Source organism: Antechinus flavipes, chromosome 3, assembly GCF_016432865.1.
Source record: "Antechinus flavipes isolate AdamAnt ecotype Samford, QLD, Australia chromosome 3, AdamAnt_v2, whole genome shotgun sequence".
Lineage (NCBI taxonomy): Eukaryota > Metazoa > Chordata > Mammalia > Dasyuromorphia > Dasyuridae > Antechinus > Antechinus flavipes.
Genome location: NC_067400.1, coordinates 349,765,168 through 349,785,247, shown reverse-complemented (window position 1 = coordinate 349,785,247; position 20,080 = coordinate 349,765,168). Strand labels below are relative to the sequence as shown.

The 20,080-nt window shown below is 34.8% G+C and overlaps 1 protein-coding gene across 1 annotated transcript in view; it reads left to right on the top strand.

Moving 5' to 3' along the window:
- The window catches only part of EPB41L5 (erythrocyte membrane protein band 4.1 like 5), a 142,785-nt gene extending 124,083 nt beyond the window's left edge, over positions 1 to 18,702 (top strand). The window contains exons 22-25 of the mRNA XM_051985731.1: positions 2,323 to 2,397; positions 6,725 to 6,766; positions 7,166 to 7,296; positions 8,945 to 18,702. Coding sequence (XP_051841691.1) covers positions 2,323 to 2,397; positions 6,725 to 6,766; positions 7,166 to 7,296; positions 8,945 to 9,014 — 318 coding nt within the window. The 3' untranslated portion in view covers positions 9,015 to 18,702. The remainder of the gene's footprint in view (positions 1 to 2,322; positions 2,398 to 6,724; positions 6,767 to 7,165; positions 7,297 to 8,944) is intronic.
- The last annotated feature ends 1,378 nt before the right edge of the window (positions 18,703 to 20,080 follow it).

Here is a 20,080-nt window from a genome sequence, read left to right as displayed (position 1 = left end):
TAGTTTGCTGACTTAGAGATGTGTATGTGTGTGTGTGTGCGTGTGTGTGTGTGTATAATAACATATCATACTCTAGATCTTAGAAATTCTTCAAGATGCTTTTTTCCCCATGTACATAGTAAGGTAAACTCTTTTAAGTGATTATTACTTTCACTTAAGATGTTTCTCAGTATTTAAAAGTTGTTGCAGTCAATATGTCATCCACAAATAAAACCATGTGTAGCAAGTCCCTTTTCCATTTGGATTCTGTGCTGGATACAGTGGAAAATGCCTTTAGCAACCATAGTTTCCTTGTTTTTGTATTTTACTTAATATTAATAATTAGTCTTCTAATTATTATCTAATCTAATAATAATCAGTCTTCTGTTTTAGTTTTTAAGGCTGCTTCTGTGATTTTGATGTGAGGGAAATACTTTGCTGGCATTCTTTCCCTGAATCAAATGCTATTTTTTAAACAACAAATAATATATGGGATTTTGTATTCTCTACCTCTTTCAGCCAGTTGTGTAACTATAAAAATATCTGCTATAGAATATCCTTTCTATCCCTATCTGTTTCTTTTTCATGCTTTCTTTAAAGAATCCTTAAGGAATATGTGTGGAAATGATTTTCTTCAAAGTTTTATGGAGTCAGTTACAAATATTTTTCTGATCTCAGAATTCAAGAAGTACAGAGTTGGAAGGAATCACAGAGACCATCTTGTGCAACCTATGTCTTATATCCTGTCTATAATCTGCTAAATAAGTAGCCATCCAGCTTTGACTTAAAGACCCCGAGGGAGGACACCTCTGTATGATTTAATAAATGAGCTTATATTCTAAATTGGTAATGCTTTTGCCTTGCACTTCAACTCTCTACTTGGCAAGGATTGTAGATTATAGATTTAGAGTTTGAAAGGAATTTTTAGAATTATTTAGGAAATATGTGAAAGTGGGCTCTAAAGATAGGTGGCATCAGATTGCCAGGGCAGGGGGGAAGGAAGAAAGCGGAAAGAATGCCAGAATAAGGAGTTTGAACTCTAGGAAATTTGGAACCACTGAAAATTTTTGAAGAGTGCCAAAAAACACAGTGCCTGACATAAAATAGATGCTTAATAAATGATTGTTGATTAATTCTTCCATGTAATGCAATTTATTTTTATCTTCTGGTTTCCATTATAATAAGAATTCCAATAGTGATATAATTCCATTCTTCTAGTAGTATTTTGACTTATTGGACAATTACTGGACTCATTGGATTTATATTGAGCAAAGTTCAATATAGTACTAACAGTTAAATTGTCATATATTGTATCTTATATTTCTGATTTTTGTGTGCTCTTCACTCCCTTTTCTGCTTTTATTTTCATAGAATAGTAATACGTGATCTGCGTGTGATTTCAAGCAGTATAAAATCCAGAGCCTGAATGTCAGTGTGCTATAATCAATTGAATTATACATATGTTATAACCATTTTGCAGTTTTTATATTTGTCCTTTTTCCTTCTACAACATTTCCACCAAAATTACATAAACAAATTAGAAACAGAAGTGGACTCTGAATTACTCAAGTCATTGTACAGTCAATGTTTTAATTTTTAAAATGTGGTTGATAGTAAGTGGTTTGTTGCAATAGTCTCCGGGTTTATATGCAAAAATTGAGCAAACACAGAAAAGCTCAGTGAACATAATCTTCTATGAGGAGACTTTTTTTTTTTTTTCCAAATAGGAAATAAAATGAAAGAGTCAAGTTAAGATTTTGCTTGAACAGAGAAGTTGGAAAATTTCCAAGACTCTTCATGGCAAGTCCTCCACTCCCAAAAGTTGGTTTATTCATAGATTCATAGACTTCTGTGTCTTCTCTTGATCACAATTTTAATTCTCTAGTTCTCAGTATAGTGTTATCTCCTCCATGGAGCTCATAAGTTTACGTGGAATAAACACCCAATATGATTTTATGACCAATTTTGAACCAATAGTTTTAGAACTGTAGAATTCACATTGTAATTTTGATCCAGTAGCTTTTAGAAATCCTTTTTGTCTATTACCTTCCATCCTGAATCGTATGCCTTGATGTCCAAGGGGTAAAACACCAAGCATAGTATTTGAGGTCACAAAAGTTGGTTTAAGAAGTTAATAGAAATTATGTCATCTTATCTAAGTTCTTAGTGTGGACTAGATTCTCCCTACTCCTCAAGTGTAACAAAAGTTAAAAAGCCAGCATAATTTAAGAGTATTCCTATTTCTTTAATAGAAATAACCCAAACCAGCCTGGATCATATTGACAAATTGAGGGGGAACTTGGGAAATAAATTTGTTTGTAATAATGATTTTGTCTTCCATAGAGTGCTACTGATGAGTTGGATGCCCTGCTCTCATCCTTAACAGAGAATCTGATTGATTTAGCTGCTGTACCTCCGGTAAAGTGTAGTTCAGAAATTTTTGTTTGTTAAAAATGGGGGAGGGGCATCTGTTTAATGAACAATTCTAGCTTTCTTCTTGACAGCTATTTCCCAGAAATAAATATCTAGTCAAACATGCTAGTCAATTTTTTTGAGTTCTTACTATTGTGTCCAAATATCTCTGTTAAGAGTGCTATAGACAATTCAGAAAAATTTAATATATGAACTCTGTCTTTAGTAGGTTATGCTCTAGATGAGAAAATAAGGTATATAGAAAACTTAATCAAGCTACAAATGATGAGGCAGAGTTTTAATGAGTTTTACTGACTCATAAAAGAATGGAAAGAACTTGAAGTTCAAGTTTGCTTATCACTTACTAGTTATATGACTATGAATAAGTTACTTAACTTAGAAACTTAGTTTTCTTACATGTAATATAGGACTAATGTAGTCATGGAATAAACATAAATGTTAGCTGTTTTTATCATCAATAGTAAATGCTATGGAAAAACAGATTTAATGTCGACAGATCAAGGTAAAAATGTCTCTGAGATATTCATATGGCCATTAGATCAGGCCAAATCACATTTAGAAAGTTATGTCAAATCATGACTGAACAGAAATTTTTTGACAGCCCTAACAAAAAGAAAAGCCTTTTTTTGAAGACCTTCAGAGAAAAAGATACCCACTACCTTCCATGAAAACCCATTCCACTTTTGGACAGCCCCATTTCTTAGGAAATTTCCTAATTGGAAACAATGTCAATTTGATGTTAACTAGAAAGTTCTCAACATATGGTCTTAAGTCATCTTGTACATTACTAATCTCATCTTCCAAAAGTGATGACATGGGATCTAATGTGTAACATTTGATACAGAATTTAAAAATCAATTTGTATATAAAATTTGTCATTTCTAATGTAATACATATGAATCAGCATAGATCCAGAACAGGTAAAACAAAATATCAGGCCAATATAATACATATTTATTGATAACCTATTATTTGTAGTATACTTATATTAGCTATTAGAAAGTATAAGACATGACTCTTGTCTTAATGGAGCTTGCAGTCTAGCAAAGGGAAATACAATTATATAATAATTATAATATAAAAAAAGAGTGTCAGGGTGCTACTATTCAGTGTGATTCAGAAGAAAAATGTTTCTAGGAAAATTAGAAAAGATTATATGGATATGAAAGAATTAAATAAATAGTGTTGGGAGAGCTAGATCAGAAAAACGATTGATACAGTGTTGCAAAAATGAACAATTTTGAAAGTCTTTAAAGATGCTGATCAGTATGATTAACCAACATTTCAAAGGCTCATTGATGAAGAATTCTGCTGTGCTCCTGACAGAAAGAATGGACTAAGTATTCAGAATAACATAACTAAACATTGGACAGCTGGGTAGTACAGTGGATAAAGTGCTGGGCCTGAAGTCAGAAAGACTCATCTTTGTAAGTTCTTATTTAGCTTCAGACACTTAGTTATAGACTGTGATCCTGGGCAAGTCACTTAACCATATTTGCTTCAGTTTCTTATCTGTAAAATGGGCTGGAGAAAGACATGTCAGACCATTGAGTATCTTTGCTAAGAAAACTCCAAATGAGATCACAAAGAGTTGCACATGACTGAAATGATTGAACAACACATATTCAGAATGAGATATATTTTTGAATTAGCCCATATAAGAGTTTGTTTTGCTTCACTATATTTATTGTAAGGATATAGAGTTTGTAGAAATTGTGGGAGAAGAAAAAATGCTTAATGATTGAGAAAAAGATTTTTAATTTAAAAAAGCAATATTGGGAAATCAAGGTCATTCCAGTTGAAAGGAATGCTTAAGAAAAGGCACAGTGTTGGGAAGATTGAAACAACTTCCAGTAATACATTCTGACTGGAGCACAGAATGAAAGGAAGAACTGAAGAATAAGGACAGGTGGAGAGATTGAGTCTAGAATATGCAGAGTGTTGAAAATTGGGATAAATAGTTCATACTTTAGTCAGTAAACAATGGGAATCCCTTTAATGGTTCTTGTGTGTATGTGGAGTTGGACAGATGATATGATCAAAGCTGTGAATAATTTAATATGAAAGATTAGAGTGGAGTAGGAGAGGTGTCCTATTAGAAGTCTACTGCAGTAGTCCGGGTGAGAGCTAAAAAAACCCCTCAGCCATGGTGATCATTGTGATAATAAAGAAGAGAGCCTCATTTTAGAAAAGACATTGCCCTGTCTTTGCCAGGCTGAGGGACCTGGTTATTACATGTAAGGATCAGTTGGAGAAACTGAGTATGTTCAGCCAAGAAAAGATGTGGTGGAGAGTAGGGGAGGCATGAAAGCAGTTCTCATCTCAAGACATGCACATGGGACTAGATTTGTTCTACTTGTTCCTAAAAAGAAAGAATAAGATGCAATGGATAGATATTTCAGAGAGACAAATGTGGGCTCTGTGTAAGGAAAACTTTATAAATTAAGCTGTACAAAATTGGAATAGATTATTTGGATAAGAAAAAGTTTGTAGTTAAGGATGTCAAGTTTTATTTTCCAATCTTGAGTGATAGGGAAGATTATATCATTAATATAAATCTAAATATAAATGAGTAGTTGGATAGATTTTTCAAGGTAAAATGAGGTATTAGATTATGTTGAATCTGTAATGACAGCTGGATATACAAGTGGAACTATCCACCAGGCAGATGAAAGTGCAATTTGGAATTTTGACACATGGAAATGGATACTGGTGACTATCAAGAGAAAAGAAGAAAGCTGAAAAGAGTGCTCTGAAGAAAAAAAAAATCTTTATTTGGGTAAAGGAAGAACAGATTCCTTTCCTCTCTCAAAAAAAAGAGATATTGGGAGAATTAGGAGAATAGTGTGATATAATCTAAGAGAAAAAATTTGAACAAAGGTAGTCAGTAGTGTCAAACGCAGCACAGGCCAAGGATGAAGAATGAGAATTGACCCATGGATTTAGTCACTAGAAGTTATTTTTGGACAAATATAGATCTCCAGTAGTGAAAGTAAATAACATCTATTGTCCTCTTTTCAGTCAGTATTTATTTCCTAGATCACTTTCTCTATCCACTCCCAAATATGAGAAGATCCATTATTAAAATAATAAATTAGGCAATGAAGGTCAGTGCAACAATACTACTATTACGACAAAGACTATGTGAAATATCATCTTCACCACTGAAATAACAAGAAAAATTTTTGTCAGCCTGCAACAATTGGGCCAGATGTGATTTCTCTCCTTTTTTGAGCTTTTCTAGTATATTATTTAAATTGCACATATCATCCAATTATCACTTAACTATATTATACTTTATATGTTCACCTATTTTTACTCTATTAGGTTACAAACTCCTAAAGGACAATAGGGTCTGTATCTTTTATAATACAACATTTGTACCTTGTGCCTTCTCCAGTACTATCATTAGCAAATATAGTATATACAATAGATGAAATCAGAGGAAGGAGAGCTTCTGTGTCCGATAATCAGAAGACATTTAATGGACAAGCTAGGATTTGAGCTAGTCAGATTTATAGAAAGAGGGGGGAAAGAACTTGAAGGAGAAAAATGACATGATTTACAAAGTTATGGAAAGAAAAATTCATTTACTAGTAGCAAGTAGAATTGTTTAACTGGAATTTATAGTCTTTGTTGGGAATATCAGAATCTCTATAAATAAAATGTGTCTTGACTTAGAGAACTAAAGCAAGAGCAGCTCAAGTATTTAATGTTTTCTAATGCCAGACCAAAAGAGAGATGCCAGATGACAAAATGGACATCATTTTTAGAACTAGATTGAAATGACATTAAATAAAAATGGTATACTCCAAATGCAGAAAAGTTTGAAACTGGAATAAACTTATTGTTTTCCTTAATCATGATTGATAATTAGAAAATTGTCCATATAAACATGTGCTTTCTCTCTTTTTTCTGCTCTCTGTTGTATGTATTTGTCACAAGTCCTTCTGGTTTCTATCATGGAGACTATAATTAGTTATAATAAGCTAAAATTATAGATTAAAAAATTTAATTCTGCAGACCAGGAAAAACTTCCTTGTTGATAGATTATCTTCTCCTTAGGTTAAATAGAAAGCCTTTGCTACTTTTTGATGACCAGGAACTGCTTCACCTCTGGCAATACCTCATGCAATGTGGGTTAATTGTTATTAGAAGGGATCTTGGAGTTTATTCTCTCCTTGAAACATTCCCTTAAAAACTTGATTATTAACTTTAAAGATTTTTTTTTTTATTATTCTATTCATCATTTAATAGCAGGGAAAGATTTCAGTGCCTTAGTTTAAAAAATGTTTTCCTTCTATTCTTTTAGGTATCTTCCTTATCCTCAGTTACCCCCCGGTGGATTGTGCCAGTGAGTTGTTAATACTTGTGTTTTGGGTGCTAGACAAGCTTTTAGGATTGCCTAAATTTTAAGCATTGTGATCAAAACTTAATAATGACTTAGGAATAACCTGGGTTATTATTATTATTTTTAACATTTCTGTGTACCTTAAATACTCAGAGATGCTGGAAGGAATCCAGAAAAACCTCTGAGGTGGCAAATGAAAAAGCAAAATTCAAAGTAGTTTAAGGGATCTTGCACTATAGCTAAAATTATACTCAAACTATTTTTCGTGTTTTCACCTTATTAACATCCCCTTCCACTCTTTTCTCAAGGATAACTGGTTGTGACTGAAAACCATGTAAGGTAATACTTGGTGGCTGTGGCTGTTTTGATGCCAACATTTTGGTTTGTTGTGTTTTCCTACAGCAAACCAGGACTCTTTCCAATGGAGTTTTAGGGAATGAAGTGGCTCTGGAAAGGAAAGAGCAGTGTGGTGATCCAGAAGTGCTCTCATTGATCGCCCAGCCAGGGCCGTTTCTCGTTGATGCTGTGACCACGTGAGATCTTTTTTTATTGCTCTTCATAGATGATTTGTTCGGAACGGGAGGGAGTGTAATTGAGTGCCACAGAATGTATTTCTTCTCCTTTTATTTTTTAGCTTCTTTCTTCTGACTTGATGAAGACATCTTGAATTTGACTATGATGTCTTGACTTGAATGCATTTGTAGCTTTTATGTAGTTATTGAAACTGCTAGAATGGAATAAAAAAAATGTTACTAAGGTATTTATTGTGTGCCAAGCACAATGCTAAGTCTGTCTTCCTTTGCCTGTTGGCAGCTTGGGAATGGAAGAAGGTTTGTCTATTGCTGAGGAGCAGACAGGAAGAAGTGAGTCATTTGTTCCCAGTAGTGGGTTGGTGGTCAGGGATGTATGTGAAGGGGAATATAGTTCCTATGAGCATAAGTCAAAGAAAGATAAATTTGGTTAAAGAGAGTACCAAAGGGAAAACTCTAATGTTGCTAAATCTTGATTATTGGCACTTTCTGAAGCTTATTTACTGTAGCTAGGAACTATATCTAAATAGCTTTCTGTATTTTAGGCCCTTGTTCTTTAGCTTTTGTTGGGACATTAACCATCCCATTTTGACAAATCTCAAATGGATGGCCTTCATTTTTCCACTTATGACTCCATGTGCCTCTTTCCCCCTCCAGATGGGGGAAAATTTCTGGCATAGAAAATTTTGGTCAGCATAAGAAGATACTTAGTCAATTCTTTCAAGAGAAAAAAAAGACTTAGAAATTAAAATATTGAGAGAAAGCAGTAATACTTTAATTTTATTTTTTAATAAATAGCCTTTTATTAAAGCATAGGTGAATATTGGCCTTTCCTAAATATTTTATGTGCTCTCATATGCATCTTTGAAAAATTCTGTTGAAAGACTCAGTTGAGTGTCAGAGGTGCTGTGCAAGGGGACTTATATGATAACTGAGGTTCTCAGAGAAATTTCTCTAGCTCTTCTAGATGTGTTTCTTGGAAGAACTGTGATTGGACAGTAATTAAATGAGATCTTGGCTAGAAAATCAAGCAAATATAGTCACATAGTGTTGTCTAGCGCCTTTAGTAATCGAGATTCTCAAACATGTTCAAGTTACCCCAAAATGACTTTTGGTTAGCCATAAGAAAGAAATAATGATGTACTCATCAGCTATGAAAGAGATCCTGGGAATTTTTTAATCCTTTACTCTATGTAAATTTCTAACTAGCTGGGTAATTTGATTTCCAGGCCCACACTAGATTAGCAACAGCAAAATACTGAGAAAGCATTCTTATATGCTTTAAAAATATAAGAAACATCTTGGAATCTACTGCAGTCACCTTGGGGACATTATTGGATGTTTACATTGATGACCCTAAGTCATCATAAGAATTTTACATTATATTTTGTGTTAAGAAAGCAGGGATATGTGTATGATATATTCAAGAAAACATTTTTACTAGAATTTGGTTCACATTAATTTTTTGATTTAAATGCTTTCTGAAAATTGTATCTAATGTAGCGAACGCTACATTACACAAATGCTTAAACAGAGCATTACTATGACACGAGTCACGAAAAGCCCTTTCCCTGAAGAGAAAGAAGGGCCAGTCACTGCTTCTGTGCTGAGCCACATCCCAAACTCACGGCTCCTTGTCTTCTCCTTTCAGCTCTGTCCCAGCCTTGGCCGAAGAAGCCTTGAGGAAGCAACGCAAATGTTTGCTCACCACCGAGCTGTGAGCTTGGGCTCGCCCTGCTCCCCATCGCCGGGACGCTTGGCCCTGCCCGGAAGCCCGTCCTGGAACTGCGCGATGGCTGTGAACGTTGTACGGGCTTCGGGGGCCCAGGGAGCTCTCAGCCTTAGCCCCAAACTCCATTCTGACTCGGCCTCAGAAAGCAAGAGTTATCGTCGCCGTCTCTGCTAATAACGCCCACCCCACAGACACGCCCGCTCGCACAGGGACTTTTGTTCTTTCTCTTTGTAACTTCCGAAGCTTTCTCTGGGGAAATACTCTTGGGGGTACCCCAAGTCTGGGACGGCGGGCCTTCTGGCTGGAGGGAAAATGAAGGCGTGTGTGCCCTCTAGTGGTCGTGATAAGTAACTGATTTCACAAAGCTGAGCTGAGCTTTGGTATTGTGCAAACCTTCTGAGTCTTACTGCTTTCTCCTCCCCCCCCTTCCTCCTCTCCCCCCCCCCCCCTTTATAAGCTCCATCCCTTTTTAATCTTATGTTCTTCAGCACCACTGACCTTTTCTGGGAAATACCTGGGAAAGAGCAATTGGTCAGGAATTTGGGGGCATCAATGGGGACTGTACATTTTAGGTAGACAGGACAGAAGAACACCTATTATATAACTTTTGAAGGTCCTAGCAAACTATAGAAAGTGACTCAAATCACTTCATTGACTTATTTTTCTACCAGCCTGACCCAATGTCCTAGTTTATGTTTGCGGGGATAGAGACTTGCAAATACCTATAGAACAATTCCTAGTCCACTTAGCCCTCTCCTTACAAGTATTATGTAAATGTGGACATAAAGGACAATAAGTAATATTTACTTTTTGCTTAGCACATGTTGTTGTTGTCTCTGTGGCTGGGTAGGTTAGTCTGTATCAGGAAAACTGGTACAGACATTTCTTATACTTGTTAATACTGTTTTACACAGGAACATATTCATCTTACAAATAGTTTACATAAGAGAAAAGAGATCTGTAAATACTTTCAACTTATAAAAATATTTCCCCTCATTCCAATCTAATGCATCCACCACTTAGATCATGCTACCTGTCCTGCTTCAATCAGTTTAAGGCAATGTAGGGAATTGTTTGGGTATTAGAGAGTGAACCAATGCTGCTTGTTATTACTGTTAGTACTGTTGTTACAACAGTATTATCCAGATGTGGGGTAGAATTGCAAAAGGGGACCATAGATTCTACCCTAAAAGCATCAAGATAGGCCCTAGGACAAGAGTAGAGACCAAATTAATTTACTGGTTATGTAACCCATCATTGCTGCTTTGGGGGATCTGATGGTAAGTTTTTGCTCTCAAACTCAGGGAAATAAGGAGAAGCACAGTTGCTTCTCAGAGAAGATGATTAGACCACAAACCCATCAGTGCTCTTTTTTGGGCCTAAGTCTATTTTAAAATAAAATCAGAGTTTGTCCACTTAGAGAAGAATAACAACATGTGGGCTGGAAACTAGAAATTTGAGATCTACTTTGGATTAAAGGCCTTTCTTTTATAAATAGTTGAATATTAGTGATTGCTCAAAAAATAATGCAAACATCTCCTATATTCTAAGCCCTATCTAGAAAGAACTACCAATCTAGGAATGAACAGACATTTCAGTAAGAAATTTGTCAGTGTTTTTCTAAGATTCCCAGGCACTCCCAGTTGTTTGTATAAAGCAATCAAAAGAAGAAAACCTACTTCAGGCAGGCATGTGAGCCAAAAACCTAAATCCTAAATCAGATAGTGGCAGTACATGCCTAACTGTGGAGTCAGCAGGGCTCATTCACTTTACAATGAAGGCTCTCTGGGGCCTTCTCAGAGCAATAACAGCAGGGCTGGGCAAGAGGGTGGGGAGAAAGGAGTGTAAAAGAACTGAAAACGATCTTAGTAATATGGTTGCCAGCCTTTTGAATTTTGTAATTGTTGTTGGTATTTGAATCTATAACTCTAGAAAGTTTCCTTTTCAGCTACTTTGCTAAAATATTCTGCACAAGGATATATCTTTTGGACTAGCCTTGGTTTGTACCATTTAACCTAAAAGAGCATTAAATGCTTTGGTTTAAAGTGCCCTTTTCTACCACCAGCATGTATATAAATAAACAAACAGTAGCATCTGACAGAATTGGTTAGGATTCCAGTCTTGAACTGCATAAGGTATTGCCTTTATTTAGGAGAAATTTGGCACTTCCCATCAACCACTTCTCTTTACCAGCTGTTTTTAAGTGACAATATAAGTATTGTAAGTGGCTTTGGTGAAGGAACCACCTTGGCTTAAGGATAAATTTGCCAATAGTTGTCGTTTATTTAGAGGGTTTCCAAAAAATAGATGTCATACTCTGGAATCTGGAATTTAGCCTGAGGAATATTTAATTGGGCAAATTAGTGGCAATTTGGGTATAGACCGCAGTGCTTTTAATATAACTGAGATATGTTAAACCATCTACATTTTACATTGGTAGACTCATAGAATATTACAGCTGGAAGGTTCCTTAAAGTTCATCTTGTTCATTCTTTATAAATTAGGAAACTAAAGCCTGGGATCTGATTTGACTTGCTCTGTACCACATAGCAGGTCTATTAACACAACCCACATATTGTTCTTACTAAAATTGTTTATTGTATATAATCCATTAAAACACAGGAGCAGAATAGCTGGGGGAAAACATCTAATACTTATATTTTCATTTTCACATAATCATACTTAGTCAAGATAGAAGCTTTCTTAGCATTCATTTGAATTCCAAACTATCAAAAGATTTGATGATAGTTTTTTTTTTTTAAGATTTTGCATCTCATGTGCAGTTCCTTAATTAGCATCCCCTAGGAAGTAATAGACCTGGCAGGTGAATTTATAATGTCTTACATATAATAGATACTTAATATTTTGGGAAATAATTGGGTGGGGAGTGAAATTTCAACTGCTACTACCAGGATTTTGGGCATTATTGTTCTTGTTAGTGTGTGTGCACTTTGAATAGTGACTCACTGTGCTTCTAGCTTTTTTCCCCCTCTGAGACAATTGGGGTTAAGTGACTTGCCCAGGGTCACACAGCTAGGCAGTGTTAAGTGTCTGAGGCCATACTTGAACTAACTTCAGGACTGGTACTCTATCCAGTGCGCCACCTAGCTGCCCTCCGCTTCTAGCTCATGATAGTATGAGTTCAGTGGTTAAAGGCCTGTGATAATAGAAGAATCTGGTAATGAGAAAAGTTATTGTCTTTTATACATGATAAATGAGGACTATGTATTGTAAGTGGACCCAAAAGAAGGAATAATTATGTAATTTTGCAGGTTCTATCTAGAATTTTAAGATTGTAATAAAAAGTGGCATTAGATAAAGGAGTGAAAGGAGAATATTTGCAAGAGAAGACAGGGTAGTAACATTTAAAACAAGTACTTAGAGGCAGCTAGGTGGTGCAGTGGATAGAGCACCAGCCCTGAAGTCAGGAGGACCCAAGTTCAAATTTGGCCTCAGACACAAGTACTAATTTCTAGTCAGGAGACTATATTCCCCTTAAATAATCTCATCATCGTGATGTCCAAGTATCAGTCTAAAATAATTAAGGTTTCTGTAATGAACTGAGGTTTCCATACAGTTATCTAAGATCTCTAAAAAGAGGAACTGATGAAGTTTTTAATGAATTTGAATCAGAAGAAATGAGAGCATGTTTTCATATTCAGAGGAAGAGAAGAGCTAAGGCAGTAGTTGTGGTTTGTGGTAGTTTAGGAAGGTGTTCGCATTGTTGAATTGGAAGGCGACTTGGATGTGATTTACAGCAGAGATAAGAGACTGACATTGGTCAAAATGGCAGGCAAGCTTTGCCAGCCATGGCATTCTCCACAGATTCCAGCTGGCAGATTTGGCTTTTGTTTTTTGCTTTGTATCCATTAGGTATAAAGATAATAAAATGTAGGCATTTTGATTCATTTTCAATAATTTAAAATGTAATAGCCTGTATTATTGAGGAAATCTATCTCTTTACCTTCATTAATTTGTTTCAGATTTTTCCTGAGGAATCATTTCCAAAAGAATATCCAGCATTTCACTTATAGCCCCCAGAGGCTGTTACTTGCCCAAGGTCACACAGGGAAGAAGTAACACAGCAAACCTATGTCCTCTGATTCTAGTTCAAGAACTCATTCTGCTGTACCATACTGATACGTACTTCTCTACTCCAACATGTGATTGAATAGGAATCTCTTTTAAAATAGTTTCATCAAGTACTCTTTGAGCAGAAACTAGCTTCTCTTCAAACTAGCTTCAATAAGAGAAATTCAACTACCTACCAAGGAATCCCATTCCATTTTGGATTACTGCATTTCCTCACCTTTTTGTGGAACTGGAATCTACCTATCTGGACTACTCCTTTTATTTTTCTATATTTCTATTTGAAAATCTTTTATCTTTTTGCTGGGGGCAGCTAGACAGTGGAATGAATAGAGTTCCATACCTGGAGTCTAGAAGACTTAAGTTCAAGTCTACTCTTAGACAATTACTTGCTGTGTGAACTTGGGCAAGTTACTTAACCCTGTTTGCCTCAATTTTCTTATCTGTATAATGAGCTGGAGATGGAAATGACGAAAAGCAGTATCTCTGCTAAGAAAACCCCAAATGGGGTCATGAAGAGTTAATTATGACTGAAATATTTGAACAAAAAATATCTACTTGAGTCTCCTAAATTTTCCATATTCCCAAGAGTGAATATCCATAGTTTCTCCAGTTAATCCGTGTATATCACAGTCTCTTGTCATGTTGCAAGTTCTAAAATATGTCATCTGGAAGTTAATACAATTTTCCATATATGTCACAGTGAAACTGACAGTTTCTATTTATTTAAAGCCACACCATTGCATCTAACCTCTTCTTTTTTTTTAATTTCAGTTTGATTTTCTTTCACCTTTTCCCCCCATCCATTGAGAAAACAAGGAAAATAAAACCCATTACAAATATATAATCATATATAACAAATTCCCATGTCCAAAAAGAAAACGAAGAAGAAAAAAATTAGTATTCACTCTACTTATTGAATCCATTACCTAGGTCTGTCTGGAGCTGGGTAGCATGTTTTATTATGAATTCTTTGGATTTGCTATTGTCATTGTGTTTCTAAGAGTTCCTAAGGCTTTCACAGTTGATTCTCTTTATATTACTATACTAATATTGTTCTGGTTCTTCTCACTTCACTTTGCATCAGTTCATATAAGTCTTCCCAGATTTTTTTGAAACCATTCCCTTCATCATTTCTGATAGTACCACATAATATTAACATATTCATCTACTATAACTTGTTTTTAATGGGCATCTCCTCAGATTGTAATTTTTTTTAACCATAAAAACAGCTGTTATACTTTTGTACGTATAGGTCCTTTTCCTTTTTCTTTGATTTCTTTGTGACACAGATCTGGTATTTCTATTGCTGGATCAGAGTCTGCACAGTTTTTAGAGCTTTTAGAATTCTCCAGAATGATTGGACAGAATGATGTTTCTCCAACAGCATATTAGTGTCTCTGCTTTTCCATATTCTTTTCAGAATTTGTCATTTTCCTTTCTGGCCAACTTAGCCAGTCTGACAGATATACTATTCTTAAAAATCTGAGCTTTTTTTTTTTTTTTTTTTTTAAGTAGTTTTATATACTCGTGAATCATACAAGGTTTGTAATCTGCTGAAGTCTGAAAATATTTTTTGTGTGAACACTTCAGTAGCATCTTCAACTTTCTGTATTTTGCCCATTTGAGTGTTATGAGCCCTATACATTTTAGTGTTTTGTTGATATTCTTTTATTTTTTTGTATCATCATTGTTGCCAGTGCCTCCATCCCCAACAGGCAGTACTTTGCTTTATTTGAGATAGGGAAGAATTATATGGGGTAGGGGATTATAATGGTTTTGGCAAAAACAAACAAAAAAAGTTAATGAAACCCTTAGGTGTAGAAGAAAATATAAAAAAAGTTCAGAGATAGACTCTTTAAATTCAGCCCCAGGCAATTACCAGATTTATGACCTTGGGCAGTTTATTTAACCTCTGTCTGCCTCGGTTTCCTTTATTTTACAATGAAGATAATAATAGTGCCTACATGACTGTGAGAATCAAATAAGATAATATTTGAAAAGCAGTACAGTGCAGGAAACATTAAATAAATGTTCCTATTGCAATCCAACCTTTTTTAAATTTTAGAAACCTTCTCTTTTATAATTCATCCTAGAGTTTTGCTAACGACCAAAATCAAGTTTACAATCCAATTTAAAGTTGAAAGAATCTCCTTTTATGGTAGATGGGATATTTGTCCATATCCTGGCCTGCCCTCTTACCCATTCACAATTTTTCAAAGATGACGGAGCTACCAAAAGATTATTCTCCTTTATTGTTGCATTGGCTCCAATCTTCTTTTTATTCCCACTATAGATTAAAAAAAAACCCTTAAAAAAAAATCTTAGCATTGTTTGTTAACCTTTGGTCATTCTAAATATCATACTGTTGGATACTATGCTTTTTTAGAACCTTGCTGCCCTACTGCTGCCTTTTGTGACTTTTTAAAAAATGACCTTGACATAGACATTTCCATATATAAAGAAAATGAAAAGATTGTATATGAAATTGTGAATCTATTACAAGCTTAAAAAAATACATTAATTTTAATATGTTTGTACTAATGCTGTCCTGCTTGTCAATGTGTCCTGAAATTCCTTCTATTCTCATCTATATATTTTAATGTGCCATTTGATGTTCTTTCCTTTTTGCATCACTATTACTACTCTCTGTCCCAATTCCCACCTTCTGCTCCTTCTGGTAGGGAAGGCATTTAGGTTCATCTTTGTTGCAGTGGGGAAGAATTCTATGGAAAAGGAATAGTGGCAAAGGGGGAAAAATTAATGAAACACATAGATACAGAAAAAATGAAAGGAAGTTCAGAAGCAGACAGTGAAATAATTTGTTTTATAATTACCATGTTAATTTATTATATATTTTTTTTAATTCAAGCTATACATAATTTATAATCTCAGTTTTAGATGTTAATCTCTTTTTTTTGTTCTTTGTATATGAAAATTATTACATTAGTGGCTGTAGAAGTACACAGTTTTAAAAATATATATTTTTCATCCCTTCTGTGTATAACAAGTAATTATAGTCAAGCAAAGCAAATTCACTGCCCTTTGGCAGTTTGGCCAAACTTATGGATTTTTTCTCAGAATGTCTTTAAATGCATAGGATTACAAAGGAAACTAATTATGTTGAAATATAGTTAACAAAATATAGTTTAAAAGTTCTTGGATTTTCTTCCTCCTCACCACATTAAAAACATTTGCCTTAGATCTTCGGAAAAAGGTCAGAAAAGTACAGGGAGATCCTGAGGCAAACAATTCTACAGATGAAATCTGCCTAAATAGGATGAGAAATGTTCATGAATGAAATTCTAACTATGCAAATAATTCTGATGAGGAAGGAGGAGCTTTCTAAAAATAGCAATATGGAAACATAAGAAATTCATGTACCAATTTAAGATTATTAAAGACATGTAAAATTCTTTTTCAAATATATTAATAGAATGGAATATTATGGTGCTTTAGGCAATGCCAGAGAATAGATTCTGAGAAAATTTGTGTCAAATGATGCTCATGCAAAATGTAGCAAACAAAACTAGGAGAATAATTTATATGATTTTAAAAATGTCCAAAGAAATACAGCTTTTAAATTCTTTAGATTTCTTAATATAATGATCAATCCTGACTCTAGGAGGCTAATAAGGAAATATACTTCCATCCTTCTAGCACAAGTGCAAAATGAGACATACATTTTTGAACATGCCGATGTTTAGTTTACTTGACTATACTTATTTGTTATACACAGAAGGAGTGGAAACATTTTTTTTTAAAACTATATACTTGTACAGCCACCAATGTGATAATTTCCATATACAAAGAACAAAAAAAAGAATAACATCTAAAACTGAGATTATCAATTATATACAGCTTAAATTTAAAAAAAATATATATATATATATATATATAAATGAAGCTTTTATTCAGGGGTCTGATTATCCTGTATGGATGACTAATTTGCTTTTCTTTTTTTCTATTGTTATCTCTCTTGTTGATTCTTTTACAGTTTAGCATCTAGTATATCACTTTACTATGGACCCTTGCTTACTCCACTAAGTTGGTATTTCCACTTTCTATTTAATAGCCAGAAGAAGGGGAGAAGGTTGAAATTAGTACTTAAAAATAAGATTTGTAGGTTTCTGTTTCATGTGCTGTGCTCTTTATCTTAAAGCAACTCAAAACAATGCCTTATCTTTGATGAGTAACTAGTTTAACCTTCATAAACAAAGGGCACAGTATTTTTACAGTATCAACTTACTGGGAACATAATTGGTTAGAAGGATCTATACATTGCTTTTTGAACCTGATTTATATTCCACTCCCCTTTTCTAAAATCTGAGATTGTTTTTGAAGAACTGGGTTTTGTTTTGTTGTTGTTGTTGTTGTTGTTGTTGTTTTAAGGTATTGCTTTCTGTAAGTATTCTCCTTTCAGGATTGCATCCCTACTCTTCCTTTTCTTTTGATATAACCTAATTATTGTGTAAATAACCAAGTAGAAAAAGGCTAAAGCTGTTCCTTGTACTCAGAGCACTGATCCCATGTATTTCTTAAGTGCCCATTTACCTGTCACCCTTGAGATTTTGTTTTGAAGAAACATTTAATTGGCTTCTACTTGGATAGATAGAAAAATCTAATGTGTACATGAGACACCTACAGAAACAAAATTATTAAGGAAACCATTTCTCTTTAGGAAGAAGTGGAGAGTTGTTCTTGAAGCAGGTGGCAATGTAATATAATGCAAAGAGCACACTACTACTCAAATTATGATCCAGAGACTCGAATTATCGTCAGAACTCTGCCACTAACTAGCAGGGTGATTTTAGGCCATTAATACACTTAACCATATTGGGTCTCAGTTTCCTTGTTGAACAGTATTCAAGGTCCCTTCAAGCTTTAAAATTCTTTGACTTCCATTGAGCTCATTGTCCTATTCAGCCTTCCCTAGATCTTTTGAGATGCTGGGAATACAGATACAAGCAGATGAAAGGATACACATTTAAAATAATAACTTTCTTCTTCTCCCTGTCCTTCTTTGGAATTTGAAACAATGGTTCTTCAATGATTAGAAGTGTATTAAGCAACTCTGATTCTTCTTTCTCTACAAAAACCTGACTTGTTGCCTGCTGTCAAGCTTTGTGTAAGTGGTAGAATGCTGAATTTGCCATATAGACACATAGCAGAGTTGAATTTTATCCCCAACTTCCCCGGTAGTGGAAGCCTCAAGAAAAGAGAACATAGTTTACAAGTCCCTAATCCATGTAATTTGTCATTTTCCTTCTGTCAGAATGACTTTGTTGTAGCCAGGTTTTCACAAATGGACCAACTCCCTGTCCTTTTTATCTTCAACTTGACATTTTAGACTTCAGAATTTAACTATTTTATGTTTACTTTTTATGTATGTAAAGCTTGGTGATAGTTCTCAAAGTGTAATTTATTGTTTTTTTAAATCTCAAGTGCACCCTTCACTTTGTATTACCACAGTTAGAATTTTTCCTTGATCTGTACTAGAGACACTGAGGCGTATTTATACACTGGAACAAAAAGTATAATTTGTGACTGCACTCCAATAAATATTTTATGAAATGTTTACACTAGGATTTTCTAACGTTGTGCTGACTGATTAAATGGAACTTCTTCAAAATTCATTTTCAATGCATTTCAGGATGGATTGTCATTTTTGATGAGCCAATATAAGGGTGAAATGAAGTGTTTCATGGAAGCCATGGGTATTTTCTTGACCTAAACCTCATTCCTTATTCTCTATATCCCAGAGGAACAGATTGCTACTCCCCATTGATTCACTGACCCATCTCAGTGCCTTTCCAGTAGCAGCGAATGACTACCTTAACTATCTCTAAACTATCTTCTACAACTTCATCCAAGCATCTGACTACTATGCTCATTTTATTTCTCTCCTACTTCATGAGCAACACAAGAAGCAGTGAACCTCTAAATTGTTTCATATAAAAATCCCTGGAGGGAGGAAAGGGTTAACATTAATTTCTTTAGAAAGCTGTTGGAAATATTAGTAAATCTTGAAGCTGTTTGGAAAAGCTATATTAGGACTGCTGTTGATTCTATAGTGGCATTAGTTTGTACTAAGGGGGGTTCTAAGCAAAATAAATGGAAGGCCTGTACCACAATATACAGATCCCATTTTCTGTTTTGTTTCTTGCCCAATGTTGGATTCTAGGCATTGGGTTTTGAAGGGGAAGGTGGTAAAGAAAAGGGAAAAGTCTGGGATCATAATCATTGTAATAGAAAGTGATTTGGATATCTAGAGAAAAGTTGTTTCTCTAAAAAGAATTTCTAAGTTCCAAAAGAAATTGGGGAAATACTGAGGCCAGAAGCCTGTGCATTGCAATTGAGTGGCCTTGTGAAAGACATTCAGAAAAACCTCAACCCTTCTGTTCTGTGACAAGTTTCTCCTAGAAAAAGATGTGTTTTGTTCTGTTCTACCCCTGATTCAATCCTTTAAGTGAAAACTCCTGTATGGAACCTTAGGTCATTTCAACTTGGAAACTCCCAATTTAAATGCTGTTTCATGTCTTCATTTCAAAACTGGAATTTGTCTCAAGCAAAATTACAATCAAAAGTTGATGTCAGGCCGCTAGGCAGCGCAGTGGATGGAGCATCAGCCCTGAAGTCAGGAGAAACTGAGTTCAAATGTGACATAACACTTCCTGGCTGTGTGACTCTGGGCAAGTCACTCAACATCAGTTGCCTCAGGGGAAAAAATGGTGTCAATTTAAGTACATTTACCTTGTGACCTTGGAAAAGTCATCTAATCTCACTTTGTTCAGCAAAGTAAGGAAATTAAGGTTTTCAGGAGAAAACCGATGGAGAGAGCCATCTGCACTCAGAGAGAGGACCATAGGGACTGAGTATGGATCGTAGATAGCAAAGTATTTTCACTTTATTTTGTTGTTGTTTGCTTGCATTTTGTTTTCTTTCTCATTTTTTGCTTTTTGATCT